The sequence below is a fragment of the Topomyia yanbarensis genome, chromosome 2 (genome assembly GCF_030247195.1).
Source record: "Topomyia yanbarensis strain Yona2022 chromosome 2, ASM3024719v1, whole genome shotgun sequence".
Taxonomy (NCBI): Eukaryota; Metazoa; Arthropoda; class Insecta; order Diptera; family Culicidae; genus Topomyia; species Topomyia yanbarensis.
The window spans coordinates 123,441,262-123,456,740 of NC_080671.1; the positions used below are offsets into that span (position 1 = coordinate 123,441,262).

Below are 15,479 nucleotides of genomic sequence, written 5' to 3' on the forward strand. Positions count from 1 at the left end.
GCTATTAATTTTGAGCACGAAAACGACGTTTTAAAACACTGTGCGTACTAAGCGACTAGTTCCACCAGTGAACTGGACGCCGTCTATTGCGTGGCTCTAGTTTTTGCGGCATTGTTGCGTCACAGTGCTTCTTGTTACATCAGCCGCATCCACGTTCTCGGTCCCGACGTTCGGCCGAAGAGGTCTTTGATGAAGGCTTTCGTCTTCCACACTTCGTTCGCCGTTCAATCTTCTCCATGCTGTTGCAGTGGCTAGATTATTCTGTGGTCCAAACTTTGTTCACAATTGAAAACGCTCGCTCAGATACAGGATTACTTAGTCCCTGACAGGCACAACGCAAAAAGTTTATATTACTTTTCTTCGGAATATTTCCAAAATTCAGCCCATACATCGTCGGTTGGAATGTAGTTTTCGTTTTATCCAATCTTTATTTACGTATTTTTCACTTAGACTTTTTTGTTGGAGTCAGCATGAAACATGTTAGAATAGCCTTGCAATAAACGCTAGTTTTAAAATTCACCCACTTGAAACAATCGACTTGGTAAGATTGAATAACTCGATCTTCAATAGATTTCGATAATACTTTTCCAACTAAACAAAGGATTTAAATCGACCAATTTTACGATCTTAAACCAATGCAGGACATTTTATGGGACACATTTTAACTTGGGACATATTGAAAAACTCCGGCGGATTGTGGGCCGTCTGGACACTTTAAATCTCTATTTTACATCGTTCTCAACGTTATTTATTGATTTTGTTTTTCTTTACTTTTGAAAACAAAATTATCGAAAAAGATTATTTTTACCGACTTACACTTATTAGCTACCCTATTCCGTCAGATTGCAAACCCTATCCAAATCTCCAGCGGACCCTACACGGGACAAGAATATTGTCAATAAAAATATTGACAAGACTGCTTCAATCCGTCAATCCCATTTGATTTCTACATGATCAATATTTTTAAGATACCCTTACACAATCAATATATTGTTCAATAATCGATTTATTGTCAATATTTCTGCACGTGTAGGGTCCACTTCCGAACTGAAACCCTCGAAAAAAATCCATCGCAGCAACCTGCGACCACGATCGCCAAAAAATTTTCCTCATTCACAGTTCTGTCCTCAAGCCAACAAGATGGAAAAAGTTTACTTCTGCAAGATCGGAGTTCTCGTTCTGCTGTTTTTGGCCATGGCCGTGGCCGCAAACCCTCTTCAGGAAGCCGAAGATGCTATCACCGTTCCAGCAGTCCAGTTCCAGAGCAAATCAAACGACGAACTTTGCACCGGTTACCAGATTCGGGGACAGTTGTATGCAACGTTGGCCCGTTGCCTAGGAACGGAACGAAGGTAAGAATTTTTTTTCACAGCTCTGTGAAAAAAATTTTCTATTTGCCCAAATTTGTAACCGACTCCACTTTTGGTGGAGTTAAAACGAATTTCAATTAAAACTAATTCTAGTTCTCCGTTTCACAGTGAAATCAACAAGCTACGAGAGTTGGACCTTATTGGCCAGGGAGTCCAAAAGGTGCAAGCGTTTGCCCTGCAAGCCGAGAATGCTGAATCCATCGGTGATATCGCTGTGCTGATGTACGCCGGCCCAGGCGGCAAGCAACTCGAACAGGACGTTGATGGCAGCGATCTGTTCGGGAAGTTTGGACTGGTCCCAAAAGCACGCGTCGAACGACAAGAACCAGGTGGAGCTAGCCTAGCCGAAATCAATCTCCGTGTTCTTGGTGCTGCACTTGCTTTGGTGGGATCGGCGCTGTTGAAATGAAACCTCAAGGAATATCATAACTAGTATATCAGTGGTAGATTATTTGTTTTCAATAAACAGAATTATTTAATCAGTTGTGAATTTAGTTTAATTTGTATTGCGCGTTGAGCTTGAAGTGTTTTTTATTGGATCTAGGTTTATAGGTTCTACGAGTCCGTTTACAAGCAATGATAACACGGTAAGTTTAAAAACACGAAAACTAAATTTAATGCAATCGGCTGTTCTCAAAAGTGTAGCTGCAATGGAGTGGCTTGCCATGCAATTTTTACGGTTTCTTATTAATTTCGGCTTTACTGCAAAAGATGCTGTTTCAGGATTGTTACCTTGAAAATGCATGGCAACGAAGGGGTTAAGAGTGCCATTAGTTTTTACACCAACCGACATAACCCCAGAAAATGAGCCGGATGAACTTCGTTTGACAAGTCTCGGTGGTTTGTTTACATAGAAGTTACGTGAGTTTGAATGTGACAGATGAGCACCCGTTGCACTCGCACTCACGCAACTGACAAAGTAAACAAACCACCGAGAATTGTCAAACATGAACTTCATTCATCATGAGTTCATTCGTGTCGTCATCTTGTGGAACTCAATTGTATTTCGAATATCATGTTCTTTTTGGCAACATTTTCCCCGCATTCACATTCATAACATTCTAGTACCAACCGATTCGGAAAAGAATCCTCACAAAACCGTTCAACATGGTCATGAGAAAATTCGAACGTAAATACCTTTCACCGCGTACGCGTTGTAAATCGAAAATTGTATTTTAATCTCTTCACATGAATAATTAAGCTGAGAGGTTTTTACTTGACACGCTTTGCTCCTTTCCATTCATGAGTGCATTGTCATGCTGCCGCTCCGAACACGACTTCCACTGCTTTAAAATGAAAATTCGCGAACTCCCTTGCACACTGTGTACAGTAGGGGCAGACCAGTACTTAGGTATACCGGATGGGAAACAGCAGCCGCAGTGTTCCAAAATGAAAAATTCAGTTTCCAATAAAAGTGTGCTCAAGTACTTGCTTATTCTGATTTTTTGTCCCTCTCATGCGCCTTCACTCGCCCGGTATTTAAATGAGATGAGGGACTACGGGCTGGTTGGTGCGGTCCGCCGCGTCGTCGATACAATAAAGAAACCGTTGTTGTTGGGTCGAGATCCGGAAGCGGGGGGCCAGATTTATGCGAAGCTCGGCGCGAAAAGCTTCCTCACGGACGACGTAACGTCTAATGGAATTACAAAAGACTTTGCAGATGCTGCCGGGTGGCCCCCGGATTGGATTATTTCAGCTGTAAAATTCTCAAGTAGGGTCAAGTGGTTTCCGCCTGGAGACACATTTTCCTGCACAGTACTGTTGTATGCCAACGACGACGGTGACCTTGGTGTTCCAGGTTAACTGACAGAAGGCCTGCCACTGCAACCGTTGCGTCGTCGGTCGTTGACTAAAATTAGGCGCTGGCTTTCCCATTTTTGGCGAGGATGTTTATCAAAGCTGCGCTCATTATGAGTTCTACAAGAGTAATCCTTTGGGGGTGCAGTAAGGTATCCGGATGCTCTTTTGACCTAGAAATTTATTTATGTATGGCTTGTTTTGCAACCCATCTAGAAGGTAAAATACACCTACAGACACCGTAAGCATATTACCTCTTTCCCACAGCACGTACTCTAGGTTAGTAGAAAGGTATCCTCCATGAATTCCATTTGTCCTCCTCGTTCTCTGAGCTACTATCAACTTCATGCATTATTCAGACCGTAAACAAATTGCATTGTTTTACTGGAAGTCATTGTGTTTTGACAAGATATTGTTACAAGGTCAAACTGTAGAAATTTCGTCATTAAAGGCAGAATAAAATTCTTTAGCACATACATCGGTGGCCCACAACTTATGCGTATTGATTAGGTTTAGGGTAAGTAATATCTCTCCTGCAGGTGATTACAGTGAACAGTGGTCCGAATACACAATTTAGAAAGACAAAAATGTTTGTGGCTAAACTTTATGTTTTAGAGCTATGATGTCTTCAGGACAAATAATCAATATTGATTGGGCCATCTCCAGATGTAGATGGTATTAGGGTGGCTCTTATTGTTAAAGTGCTTCAAAAATTATTTTCTGATTGTGAGGAGATAGAATACTGCAGTCTTCAGCAATATTGTACAGGAACTTACACCAAGCATCTTTGCCGAAGACGTCATAGTTGTATCTCCAAAGGTTTTTATTTTATAGCTATTTTAATTGAGCAACTTAGGGTGTTCCTAACAAACACAGTTTTTTCGCTCTAACGTTTTTATTTTTCATAAACGGTGTCTTTAGACAACTTATAAAGCTTATCGAGACAAATTTTTTCATAATAGAAGAATTCAGATTACACCTTTAGAACCGAAGTTATGAGTAATATTCTATAAAAAATAGGTCCTTTTAAAATATTTATATCTAAAAGTGGGGCAAATAAAAATAATTTCTTCTTCTTGCATTTCAAAGAGAATACTTTCAGGCATGTTTAGAAAAAAAATTGCGAAGGTGATATTTCTGAAAAAAATTTAAATGGAGTTTGAAAATTGTGCTTTTACTACCGAAAATTCCTCATATAGAGTCAAAATTTCTCGAATGGGCCACCCAAACTGTCACATTTTCGATGGAAGATCCAATTTTTTGGTAGTATGTGGCATTGCAAAATCAAATCAAGATGGGCACCTAAAAAAAATTATTTTACCATAATATCATAGGTTAACAGACATAACACTTTGAGGAAATTCGTTCAAAAAATATCGATCCGCGAATTTTACTAGAACACTAGCTCCACCTTTCATACACGGTCCCAACCATTAATTTACAAAAGGGTTATCCCTCAGGCTCAGGCATAATTTTTCACTAGTGGTCTATCCCCCGTATACTTGCGCATATCGTCGCTGTTGTCCTACCTTACAAGACAAGAACCACTAGACCTCTCCACATTTTAAAAAAGTTTTGAAATATACATGAGTCAGCCCAGATTTTTGTTCTACGTGTGAATTTAAGAAGTTTCGCTAAAAATGACTTAATTTGGACATGATTTAGAGGTGTCTCCAATCAAAAATCGTGTTTTTGCTATGTTTCCATAGTAAGATCACTTACACTCTGATTCAACAGGCCCTATATGCCCACATATCATCAAATGTTGTTCCTTAGACATATCTTAACATGTTTTAACAGGTGAACATAGCTCTAATCGCAATAGAAAATTTGTTAACTGAATTTTTATATTGAAAAGAATTTCAAAACCAAGAAAAAATGCTACTAATTTTTCTTGATTTTGATATTCTTTTCTATATAAAAATCCGGTTAACAAGTTTTCTATTGCGATTAGAGCTATGTTCACCTGTTAAAACATGTTAAGATATGACTAAGGAACAATATTTGATGATATGTGGGCATGTAGGGCCTATTGAATCAGAGTGTAAGTGATCTTACTATGGAAACATAGCAAAAACACGATTTTTGATTGGAGACACCTCTAAATCATGTACAAATTAAGTCATTTTTGGCGAAACTTCTTAAATTCACACGTAGAACAAAAATCTAAGCTGACCCATGTATATTTTAAAACTTTTTCAAAATGTGGAAAGGTCTATTAATCACATTTCGAGAAAAATGATTTTTAATGTTTGAGATTGAATATCTTGAAACTTATAAATGGTAAAAACAATTTAAAGAAGACAATTGATGCATCTATCTACTCTGTATTAATATCTCAAATATTACGAAGACCGGTTGACTATGTTGCGAGTTTCCACTATAAATGTAAACAAAAGTCTCACTCACACGTGTCGTAGGTGTGTATTGATGACACAATTTGTGTCATAATCGTGCATGGAAAATTTTCAATAGAAAAAAATTATTAATTTATTAACTTTTATTCATATCTTTGACTATATTTGGTCTTTAAACTATCGGTGAGGTACATTTTGAAGGAAATTGGCCAGGGAATCTAGAAAAAAATACTTATTTTTAGTTGCAGTGCTACATTTCTTAAACTGCATTTTTCTCAGAAATTGTGTATTTTTGTTTCGAAAATGATTGTGCCATTGTGTTTCTCAGATAGTTTTACACATAAAAATATCTTATACATCAAGATAACTGGAGCCAATGCACAGAAACAGTCATTTGAAGCAAAAAATTAAAAAATTCTCAGCACCTTTCTCACTATATCTCAGTAACCAAGCAGAATGTTAACATACTGAAAACGCGACTTTGTAGATATTTTTTAGACAAGTGATGTGGCATATCTAACTAAGTTTACCCCAAAATGGCGTTTGTTATAAGATAACACAACATATCAGTGGCGCCATAATCTCAAATGCGACCACAGTCCCAACTAAAAATGACCAGTAAAGCGAGCGAAGAATTGTTTTCGAGTTCTATGTGTGTTAGTCTGCGATAATATTGACATTTGAAATTTTTAGCCCGCTTATTTTTAAAATTTTACTACGGGCGACCAAATTAAATTTTAACGAACTAATCAGCAATAAAATTGTTACAACATTTCCAATCCGAAAAAATTAAATGTTGCAGATTTTTTAAACAATTGTCTATAAAAAAATGGAATAAATCCTTTTCGTTCGAAAAAAATGTCACATATACTACTTTTTGTACCTAACAACATGCCATCGATATTTCGCCATTTACATATGGAAATCGATTACCTTGCAGGATCGATTAAAAAAATTACAAAAAAAAAGCATTTTTTTCGCTGAACCCATCAGGATTCGGTTTTGCAATGCCACATACTACCAAAAAATGGATCTTCCATCGAAATTGCGATATCACCTAATTTGGGTTACCCATTCGAGAAATTTTGACTCTATATGAGGCATGTTTCAGTAGTAAAATCACAATTTTCAAACTCCATTTAAATTTTTTTCAGAAATATCACCTTCGCAATTTTTTTCTAAACATGCCTGAAAGTATTCTCTTTGAAATGCAAGAAGAAGAAATTATTTTTGTTTGCCCCAAGTTTAGATATAAATATTTTAAAAGGACCTATTTTTTATTCAATATTACTCATAACTTCGGTTTAAAAGGTGATATATGAATTCTTCTATTATGAAAAAATTTGTCTCGATAAGCTTTACAAGTTGTCTGAAGACACTGTTTATGAAAAATAAAAAATAAAACAGTTAGAGCGAAAAAACTGTTTTTGTTAGGAACTCCCTAAGTTGCTCAATTAAACTAGCTATTAAATAAAAAGCTTTGGAGATACAACTATGACATCTTCGGCAAAGTTGCTTGGTGTCAGTTCCTGTACAATATTGCTGAAGACTGCAATATTCTATCTTTTCACAATCAGAAAATAATGTTTGAATCACCCTAACAATAAGAGCCACCCTAATACCATCTACATCTGGAGATGGCCTTATCAATACTGATTATTTGTCCTGAAGACATAATAGCTCTAAAACATAAGGTTTAGCCACAAACATTTTTGTCTTCCTGAATTGTGAATTCGGGCCACTGTGCAGTGGAACAACACACTGAACAAAATATGAAAAACACGCAAATTTTACCGGACAATGTATTAACTACAATTTGCATGATTGTCACTTATTTTTATAAATGGTAAATTGGGCATTTTAAAACAATATTATTAAATTTAGCAATTAGAGCTAAAAACACAGGAATGGGCTGTTATACTTCGGGAAGAGGGGGATAAGTTTCAACATCAGGATAGCAGCATCCGTAGCGGAGAGCAGGTAGGGAGGCTGGACAATGATGGCAGGGAGATTATTATTATTATTATTATTATTATTATTATTATTATTATTATTATTATTATTATTATTATTATTATTATTATTATTATTATTATTATTATTATTATTATTATTATTATTATTATTATTATTATTATTATTATTATTTATTTACATTCATCGGACAACTAGGTCTACATGAAGAACTTAAGACTATCCATTATCACAAATAAACTTTCATCTGAGTTGGAAACACCGTTCCGTACGGTCTAAACAGCGCGCGTTCTCGAATTTTACACGGTGTTTTTGGCGTGTTTTTCGCGATCGCCGCGATCCAATCAAGTGCAAAAAGACGAGTGAAGTGGTTCTTAAGTGACTAACAGCGAAAAATTGGTGCAAATCGGCGAAGAAACGGCTGAAATAAGTGCATTTTAGTTTACCCACGCGGCAATAAAAACAAAACAAACAGCCATAGCTGTGGCTGCCAGTGCGGTCGCCCGGCTAGTTTCATTCACTGGCTGTGCCGGCTGCGTGTGTGACGGTGACGGTGGGCTGGAAGCAAGTTTTTTTTTCAAGTTGGAAAATTGACGAAAAGTTTTAAAAAAAGAAAAATATTTTTTTTTCTTGCTGTGATCTGCTGAAGAGAGTGGTACAGTGTGAATTGGACGCCACAGTGCGTGCCAAAAGTATTGGAACGGCGAAAAAAGGAATAAATTGCAAAGTGTTTTTTTTGCGCGTTTTATTCATTAAAGGAAACGTAGAAGCGAACAAAAAGGTAGTTGCGATCCTGCTTACCTACAGTGTGTCCCAAAAGTGTGGGAACACTTCGAAAAAGTCGACGTTGAAGGGGCAAATAAGGTAAGATCTTTCCTTTTCTTCACCTTTATTGTCCATTTGGGGTTGGTATCGGGTGACCGTGCCACAGCGTATTCTCCAACGTCTGGTGGTGTGATTCAAAATGGCGGCCGCTAGTAGCGGTGACCCGGGAGGGTCGCGAACGAGAAGACTACCAGAGTACATGGACCCTACGAACAAATTCGGCGAATTGACGTTCCTGCAGTTAACCGGCAAAGACGGTGTACCATTGCCTAGAAACCCGTTCATCATCGGTAAATCGGTAGAGGTTGTCGCTGGAGGTCCAATTGAAGGTGCGAATACCGAAGCTCAAGGGACACGGTATACCCTTCGAGTTCGGAATCCTGCCCAAGTTGCTAAGTTGCAGAAAATGACCCAGCTCATTGACGGCACTGAAGTAGTGGTCGAAGCTCATCCGAATCTGAACGTAAGCAGATGCGTAATTTCCTGCTACGATCTGATTCATATGGAAGAGAAGGATGTTTTACAGGAAATCATAAGCCAGGGAGTGATTCGTGTACAGCGAATTACACGAAAGGAAGCCGAGAATAGAGTAAATACGCCAGCGCTAATATTGACCTTCTGCAAGACCACATACCCGGAATACATAAAGATCGGTTTGCTTCACGTTCCTACTCGCCCATACTTCCCGAACCCGATGCTTTGTTATGGATGCTTTAACTACGGCCATACACGCGTTCGATGTCCTGGTCCCCAGCGATGTTTTAACTGCTCGAAAGATAAACACGGCGAAGATAAATGCAAAGAAACGGCGTACTGTCGGAATTGTGAAGGCGATCACCAACCAACTAGCCGCGAATGTCCTGTTTATAAAAAAGAAATGGAGGTCATAAAAATAAAAGTACGCGACAATCTAACATTCCCGGAAGCACGCAAACGAGCGGAACATCTAAGTAAAGGCAGCTATGCTCAGGCCACAGCACAACCGAATGAGATCCTTAGCAAGCTGAAAGAGTTGGAACTGGCAATGAAGAAGAAGGACGAAACGATCGCAAAACTTCTGGCGGAGACCAAACGAAAAGACGAAAAAATCGAGCAAATGTTGGCGTACATCCATCAGATGAAACAACAGTCCGCCAGCCAAGAAAAACCACAATACAACAAAGAACAGAAGCAAACGAGCCAACAAATCGGGCCTGTAACGAGATCCAGGAATAGTTCACCAGCGATAAATACGGATTCAAAACGAGGAAGACCACAGAAACAACACACCCCGTTCAGCAAACCAACGACAACCTCACCGGATAACTTAAGCCCACCACCAAAAAGAACCGCTGCCACTACCACCAACGAAACGATGGAATATTCAGACGATGAAATTGAGATTACCGAGACGCCTCCTAGCCAGCCTCTTCGATAATTCTCATTTTCATCAACGTTTGGATACCAACGATAACCCACGCACGAATACTGACCACGGTTTGGAAGAGAGGAAAGTGTAGTACTCCTTCCAACGCAAGCACAGCAGGATGAAGGAACTATCCGGGCCGTCATACCCCAACCCGTTGATAGTGAATTCACCTCTGTGGCCGATAGGAACACCGATTTCACCACTACAACTTGCAAACCAGTAAACAAAAGAATCCCGAGCGACGAACAGAAGGAGATCAGCAAAACTACACGAAGCCTTTCCCCAGTGCCGACTGCAGTCGGTGTTTTTAAACATGATAGTGTAGTTTGTACGACAGCGGTTGGCACTGCGGGGCTTGACCCTCCACAGGTCAGTTCTGACTTTGCCAAACCTATTACGGATACTGCTGCGCTAAATTCCTTTACAGAGTCGACTAACATCACCGTACCCATACATCTCTGGAACCAACCATTGCTTTCACCTGGAGAAGGCATATCTACAGGAATGTTCCACGTTGGCTCAGCAACTCTAGCGTCGAAGCAGCAATCAACGAAAACTACACGAAGTCCTTCCCCAGTGCCGATCGCAGTCGGTGTTTTTGAACATGATAGTGTAGTTTGTACGACAGCGGTTGGCACTGTGGGGCTGGACCTATCGCAGGTCAGTCCCTTTCACAGATACTGCTGCGCTAAACGTTTTTACAGATCCGGTTGGCAACACTGTTCTTGCTGAACCTTGGCACCAACCGCTGCTTTCACCCGGAGAAGGCACATCGACAAGACTATACCACAACGAATCAGCAACCCGATCGTCGAAGAAGCAATCCACTAAAACTACACAAAGTCTCTCCTCAGTGCCGGTCGCTGTCGGTAGTTCTGGAAGTAATCGTGTAGTTGTTTCGACAGCGGCTGGCACTGTGGGGCTAGACGTCCCACAGGTCAGTCCAATATCGCTTCATCTACGCGCAAATGTTGCTGCTGCTTCCTCTGTTGCAGATGTAACCAGTTCGAGTCCAACGAGTAACCGGTTTGGGGAAGAAGAGAAGAAAGTAGCTTCCCCACTTCATAATGAAGGGATCGACCGGGGGGAAGAGGACTGTCCCTACCTCCCTGATATACAGTCCTCGCAATTCTCCTCCTGGCTTTCCGCCGGCGAAGATACATCGCAACATCACAACCAGTACCAGAGTACCGATCGTTCCGTGGATATCAGCACACGCAACGTGCCAGCTGGACATCGAAGGTCTATTTCGCCTTTATCATCGTCTTCGTCAACGACTTCCGCCAGACGCGATAGTAGATGTTTCGCACTTCAGTGGAACATTCGGGGGCTGCGAACCAATGTCAGCGAGCTTAAACAGCTCATCACTGAATACGAACCGAGCCTAATAGCACTACAGGAAACCAAAGTGGACAATCGAGTGATCCCAGCCGACTTCATTGGCAAGAACTATACTCTGTTGCTTCAGACTGGTAGCTGTCGACACTGGCAACACGGAGTGGGCCTGGCCATTAGGGATGGAGTGCCCTTTGAGCGGATTGACGTCGATAAGGATATCCAAGCGATCGCAGTTCGGGTTCAACTACCACAGCAAATGACGGTGGTATCAATATACATTCCTCCCAGTACCCAACAGTGCCAAGAAAAACTATGTGACCTCCTCGAACAGCTCCCACGTCCTATGTTAGTGCTAGGTGACTTCAATGCTCATCACATATGCTGGGGATCCAACAAATCGTCCGCACTAGGTCAATTCATCGCAGAAAAAACGTTGGAAGAACACCTAGTTATACTTAACAATGGGTCGCATACACGAGTCGACCCAGCCACCGGTGCTACTTCAGCTATCGACCTGTCAATCTGCTCCGTTACTGTGGCCTCGAAATTCACCTGGCGAACGCTTCCAGATACCTATAACAGTGACCACCTGCCAATAACCGTTTCCATCCCCGGGTTCTCACATGTTCCAACAAAAAGGCGACAATGGATTTATGACCAAGCGGACTGGACAGCTTACGAACGATTGACCGCCAACGCCATACAACCGGGCGTCGAAATGTCAATCGACCGTTTTGTCGATCATTTGATCACTGCAGCAAACACTGCAATACCCAGAACCAGCGGAAAGGTCGGACCTAAGGCAGTTCCTTGGTGGTGTCCGGAGGTAAAAGCAGCCATAAAAAGTCGAAGAAAAGCACTCAGAGCACTGAAGCGTATCGAAATGGAGGACCCACGAAAACCTGAAGCACTGAAAAGCTTTCAGGAAGCACGGGCAGCATCAAGAAAATCAATCCGTGATGCCAAACAACGATCGTGGGAGGAATTCGTCGCGAAAATATCCCCAAACTCCACTGCATCGGAAATGTGGCAGACAGTGAACGCATTAAGAGGAAAACGTCAGCATCGCCCAGCCGTCATTAAACGTTCAGCTGGCTACACGGATAATGCAGAAGAAGTGGCTGAAGAACTAGCAGAGCATTACAGCGCAATATCGGCAACATCCAGCTACCCTCCTTCGTTTCAAATTGAGAAGGAAAAGGCCGAACGAAACCGTTTCAACTTTTCACCCGAGACCGACGGCATCTATAACTCCGACTTCACTTTGAATGAGCTTGTATGGGCGCTTGACAGAGGACGAAGTAATTCTACAGGTCCGGATTCAGTCGGCTATCCAATGCTACAACGACTACCATTGTCGGTGAAAACTGCTTTATTGGAGCTTTTCAACAGGGTTTGGCGCAGTGGCGTATTTCCATCCTGTTGGCGAACTGGAATTATTGTGCCAATCCCAAAGCCGAATTCGAGCGACACAGGTCCATCTGCTTTCCGACCGATCACGTTAACGAGCTGTATGGCGAAGGTATTCGAGCGGATGGTGAATCGACGGTTAACTACCGAGCTTGAATCGAACGGGCGGCTAGACACTCGACAACATGCCTTCAGATCCGGCCGAGGTACTGACACATATTTTGCGGAGTTGGAGAGGTCATTACCCGACCGTGACGAGCACTGTCTGATAGCATCGCTTGATTTGGCTAAGGCGTACGACACCACTTGGAGATACGGCATCCTGCGAACATTACGAAAGTGGCAGATACGCGGAAACATGATAAACATGCTCACTAGCTTTCTTTCAGAGCGAACGTTCCAGGTAAACGTCGATGGGCATTTATCGCGCAAGCTGCCGCTGGAAAATGGTGTACCACAGGGTTCTGTGCTCTCAGTTACCCTATTCCTCGTAGCAATCCAACCTATCTTCCGGGTGGTTCCGAATACCGTGACAGTGCTATTGTACGCCGATGATATCCTTCTTGTAGTGCGGGGCAAAAAAGAACAACCACTCTATCGGAAACTACAGTCAGCAGTAAAAGCCGTTCATAGATGGGCGAAAAGTGTTGGATTCACGATATCAGCAACAAAATCCAGCATCTTTTACTGTAGCCCGAATGCCCGCCGTGAGCCCACGCAATCCATCAGGATAGATACAGTAGCTATACCGTCACAAAATCAACTGAAAACCCTCGGTATCACTCTCGACAGATCGCTGAACTTCAAAGCGCATTGCAAGCTAACGAAGAAGGCATGTGAATCCAGGCTGCGTATCCTGAAAATGATCGGAGCAAAGCTACCACGTGGTCAACGGACTTCTTTGTTACAAATCGGCTCCGCCATTGTCACTTCGCGACTATTGTATGGGATGGGACTCGTTAGTCGGGGCGGAGATGTCGTCACCAAAACTCTCTCGCCCGCCTACAACAGAATGGTAAGATTTGCATCTGGTGCATTCGTTACAAGTCCGATCTTAGCCATCATGGCCGAAGCAGGCACCTTACCATTTGATCTCCTCGTTCTCCAAAGCATAACCCGATTGTCCATCAGTTTGTTGGAAAAAAGCAGAGATAATGCGGATCTCCCACTAGTACGTCGAGCTTCCGAAGAACTGTCAGAGGTGATCGGAATGCCCTTACCAAATATTTGTACTCGAACGCGACTAGCCACCCGAAAGTGGTACGAGCCCAAGCCCCACGTCGTGTGGGATATCAAAAGAAGTGTGAATGCCGGAGATCCCTCTGAGGTGGTCCGTCCTGTCGTTCAGGAGCTCCTGAATGCTCGCTTCAGCAACTCAACGGTTGTGTATACTGACGGATCGAAAGACAACGACGCAGTAGGCGCGGGAATGTTTGGAGAACATCTCCAGCAGTCGACTGGTCTTCCGCCACAGTGCAGCGTGTTCTCAGCCGAGGCGTTTGCAATTAAAACAGCGGTAACTTCGTACTACACTTCCAACGATCTGCTAATAATGACAGACTCAGCCAGTTGTTTATCGGCAATTGAAGCTGGCACGTCCCAGCATCCGTGGATCCAGGAGATTGAAACCATGATACGACATCGTCCAATCAATCTGTGCTGGATTCCAGGACACGCTGGAATTCGCGGGAATGAAGAGGCAGACCGCCTCGCTGGAGAAGCCAGGGGTAATGCCCCTTTGCAAATAGCCATTCCGGGAGCAGACGCCAACAATCAGGCAAAATCAGCTATCCGAAATCACTGGTACCGTCGATGGTCTGCATCCACTGAAGTGAAGCTTCGCGAAATAAAATTCGATACGGTAAAGTGGACTGACCGCGAGAGTTCGGCTGATCAACGAGTGCTCACCCGGTTGCGAATAGGGCATACCCGATTGACGCACGACTTCCTTTTGAAGAGAGAAACCCCACCAGTTTGCGACTGCTGCGGGGTAACCGTAGATGTACGTCATATAATTCTTCAGTGCCGAAAACACGACGATGCTAGAAGGATGCACAACATCGATTCGACCAGCCTGCGAGTGGCTCTAGGCAACGACGGGGACACCGAAGACAAACTGCTAAGCTTCCTCAAGGAAACTAATTTGTACAAACGAATATAAAAATACTGAATTGTAAAATATTATGAGATGTTAATACGAGTATAGAAACCAATTTTCTTCCGACACGAATGCACCCTTAGGTGTAAAGTGTCGTTAATAAACAACAACAACAACAACAACAAATAAACTTTGGTCAACTTATATATCGTTTCAGTCGGCTTTTAAAAACATCAATTGTTTCTGAAAAGTCAAAATGGACATAGTAACTATTAAAAATATCACACATCACCCTAATTGGTTCGTTTTGACCGTATTCAGTACGCTGCAAATCAAGTCGCAGAAACTCTCTTGATCTGAGCGTTCCAGGTGGCACGTTGTTGTTGATATGCGCCAGAATGTAGCTTGAATCAATAGTACCGGTTAGAACCTTTCCAATAAATACAGCTCGACTAATGCTCCTTCTTTTGGCCAATGTATCCATGTTGAGGAAACGACAACGATCTTCATAGGGCGGTAATTCTGTTGGATTCTGCCACGGTAGAAATCGAAGCGAGTACCGTATAAATTTTCTTTGTACTGCTTCTATTCTGCTGCTCCAGGTTTCGGTGTAGGGACTCCAAACTCCAGCGGGACCTGATGGTATTCCATCCATAGTCTTGAAGCAGTGTGCTCATTAGAGTGACAGATAAAAAATGACCCCCATCGGCCCACCCCTGAGTCGATTCCTAGTCCCACCAGGAGTATCTGCGCCAAATTTGAGCCAAATTGAACAAGTCTAGCTACCGGACCAACGTGCTTGAAGTTTGTATGGGATTTTTCGACAATTTACATGGAGAAAACCCTCTTGCTCATATTTTCGCCGCTAGGTGGCACTGTATACATCAGATTATCACCAAAAG

General features: G+C 42.1%; 2 protein-coding genes across 2 annotated transcripts; both read left to right on the forward strand.

The window, feature by feature from the left end:
- The first annotated feature begins 1,129 nt into the window (after positions 1-1,129).
- On the forward strand, positions 1,130-1,855 carry LOC131686186 (uncharacterized). Its single transcript, XM_058970413.1, has 2 exons — positions 1,130-1,352; positions 1,479-1,855. The coding sequence occupies exons 1-2, from the start codon at positions 1,141-1,143 to the stop codon at positions 1,777-1,779; spliced, it is 513 nt and encodes a 170-aa protein (XP_058826396.1). The 5' UTR covers positions 1,130-1,140; the 3' UTR covers positions 1,780-1,855.
- Positions 1,856-12,837: 10,982 nt separating this feature from the next.
- Positions 12,838-14,640, forward strand: LOC131679708 (uncharacterized). The gene has a single exon (XM_058960443.1). The coding sequence runs from the start codon at positions 12,838-12,840 to the stop codon at positions 14,638-14,640; it is 1,803 nt and encodes a 600-aa protein (XP_058816426.1).
- Positions 14,641-15,479: the final 839 nt, after the last annotated feature.

Coding starts and splice junctions, on each gene's coding strand:
- LOC131686186 (XM_058970413.1), top strand. CDS start 1,141: ATGGAAAAAGTTTACTTCTGCAAGATCGGAGTTCTCGTTCTGCTGTTT. Junction 1,353..1,478: donor TGCCTAGGAACGGAACGAAG/GTAAGAATTTTT, acceptor TCCGTTTCACAG/TGAAATCAACAAGCTACGAG.
- LOC131679708 (XM_058960443.1), top strand. CDS start 12,838: ATGATAAACATGCTCACTAGCTTTCTTTCAGAGCGAACGTTCCAGGTA.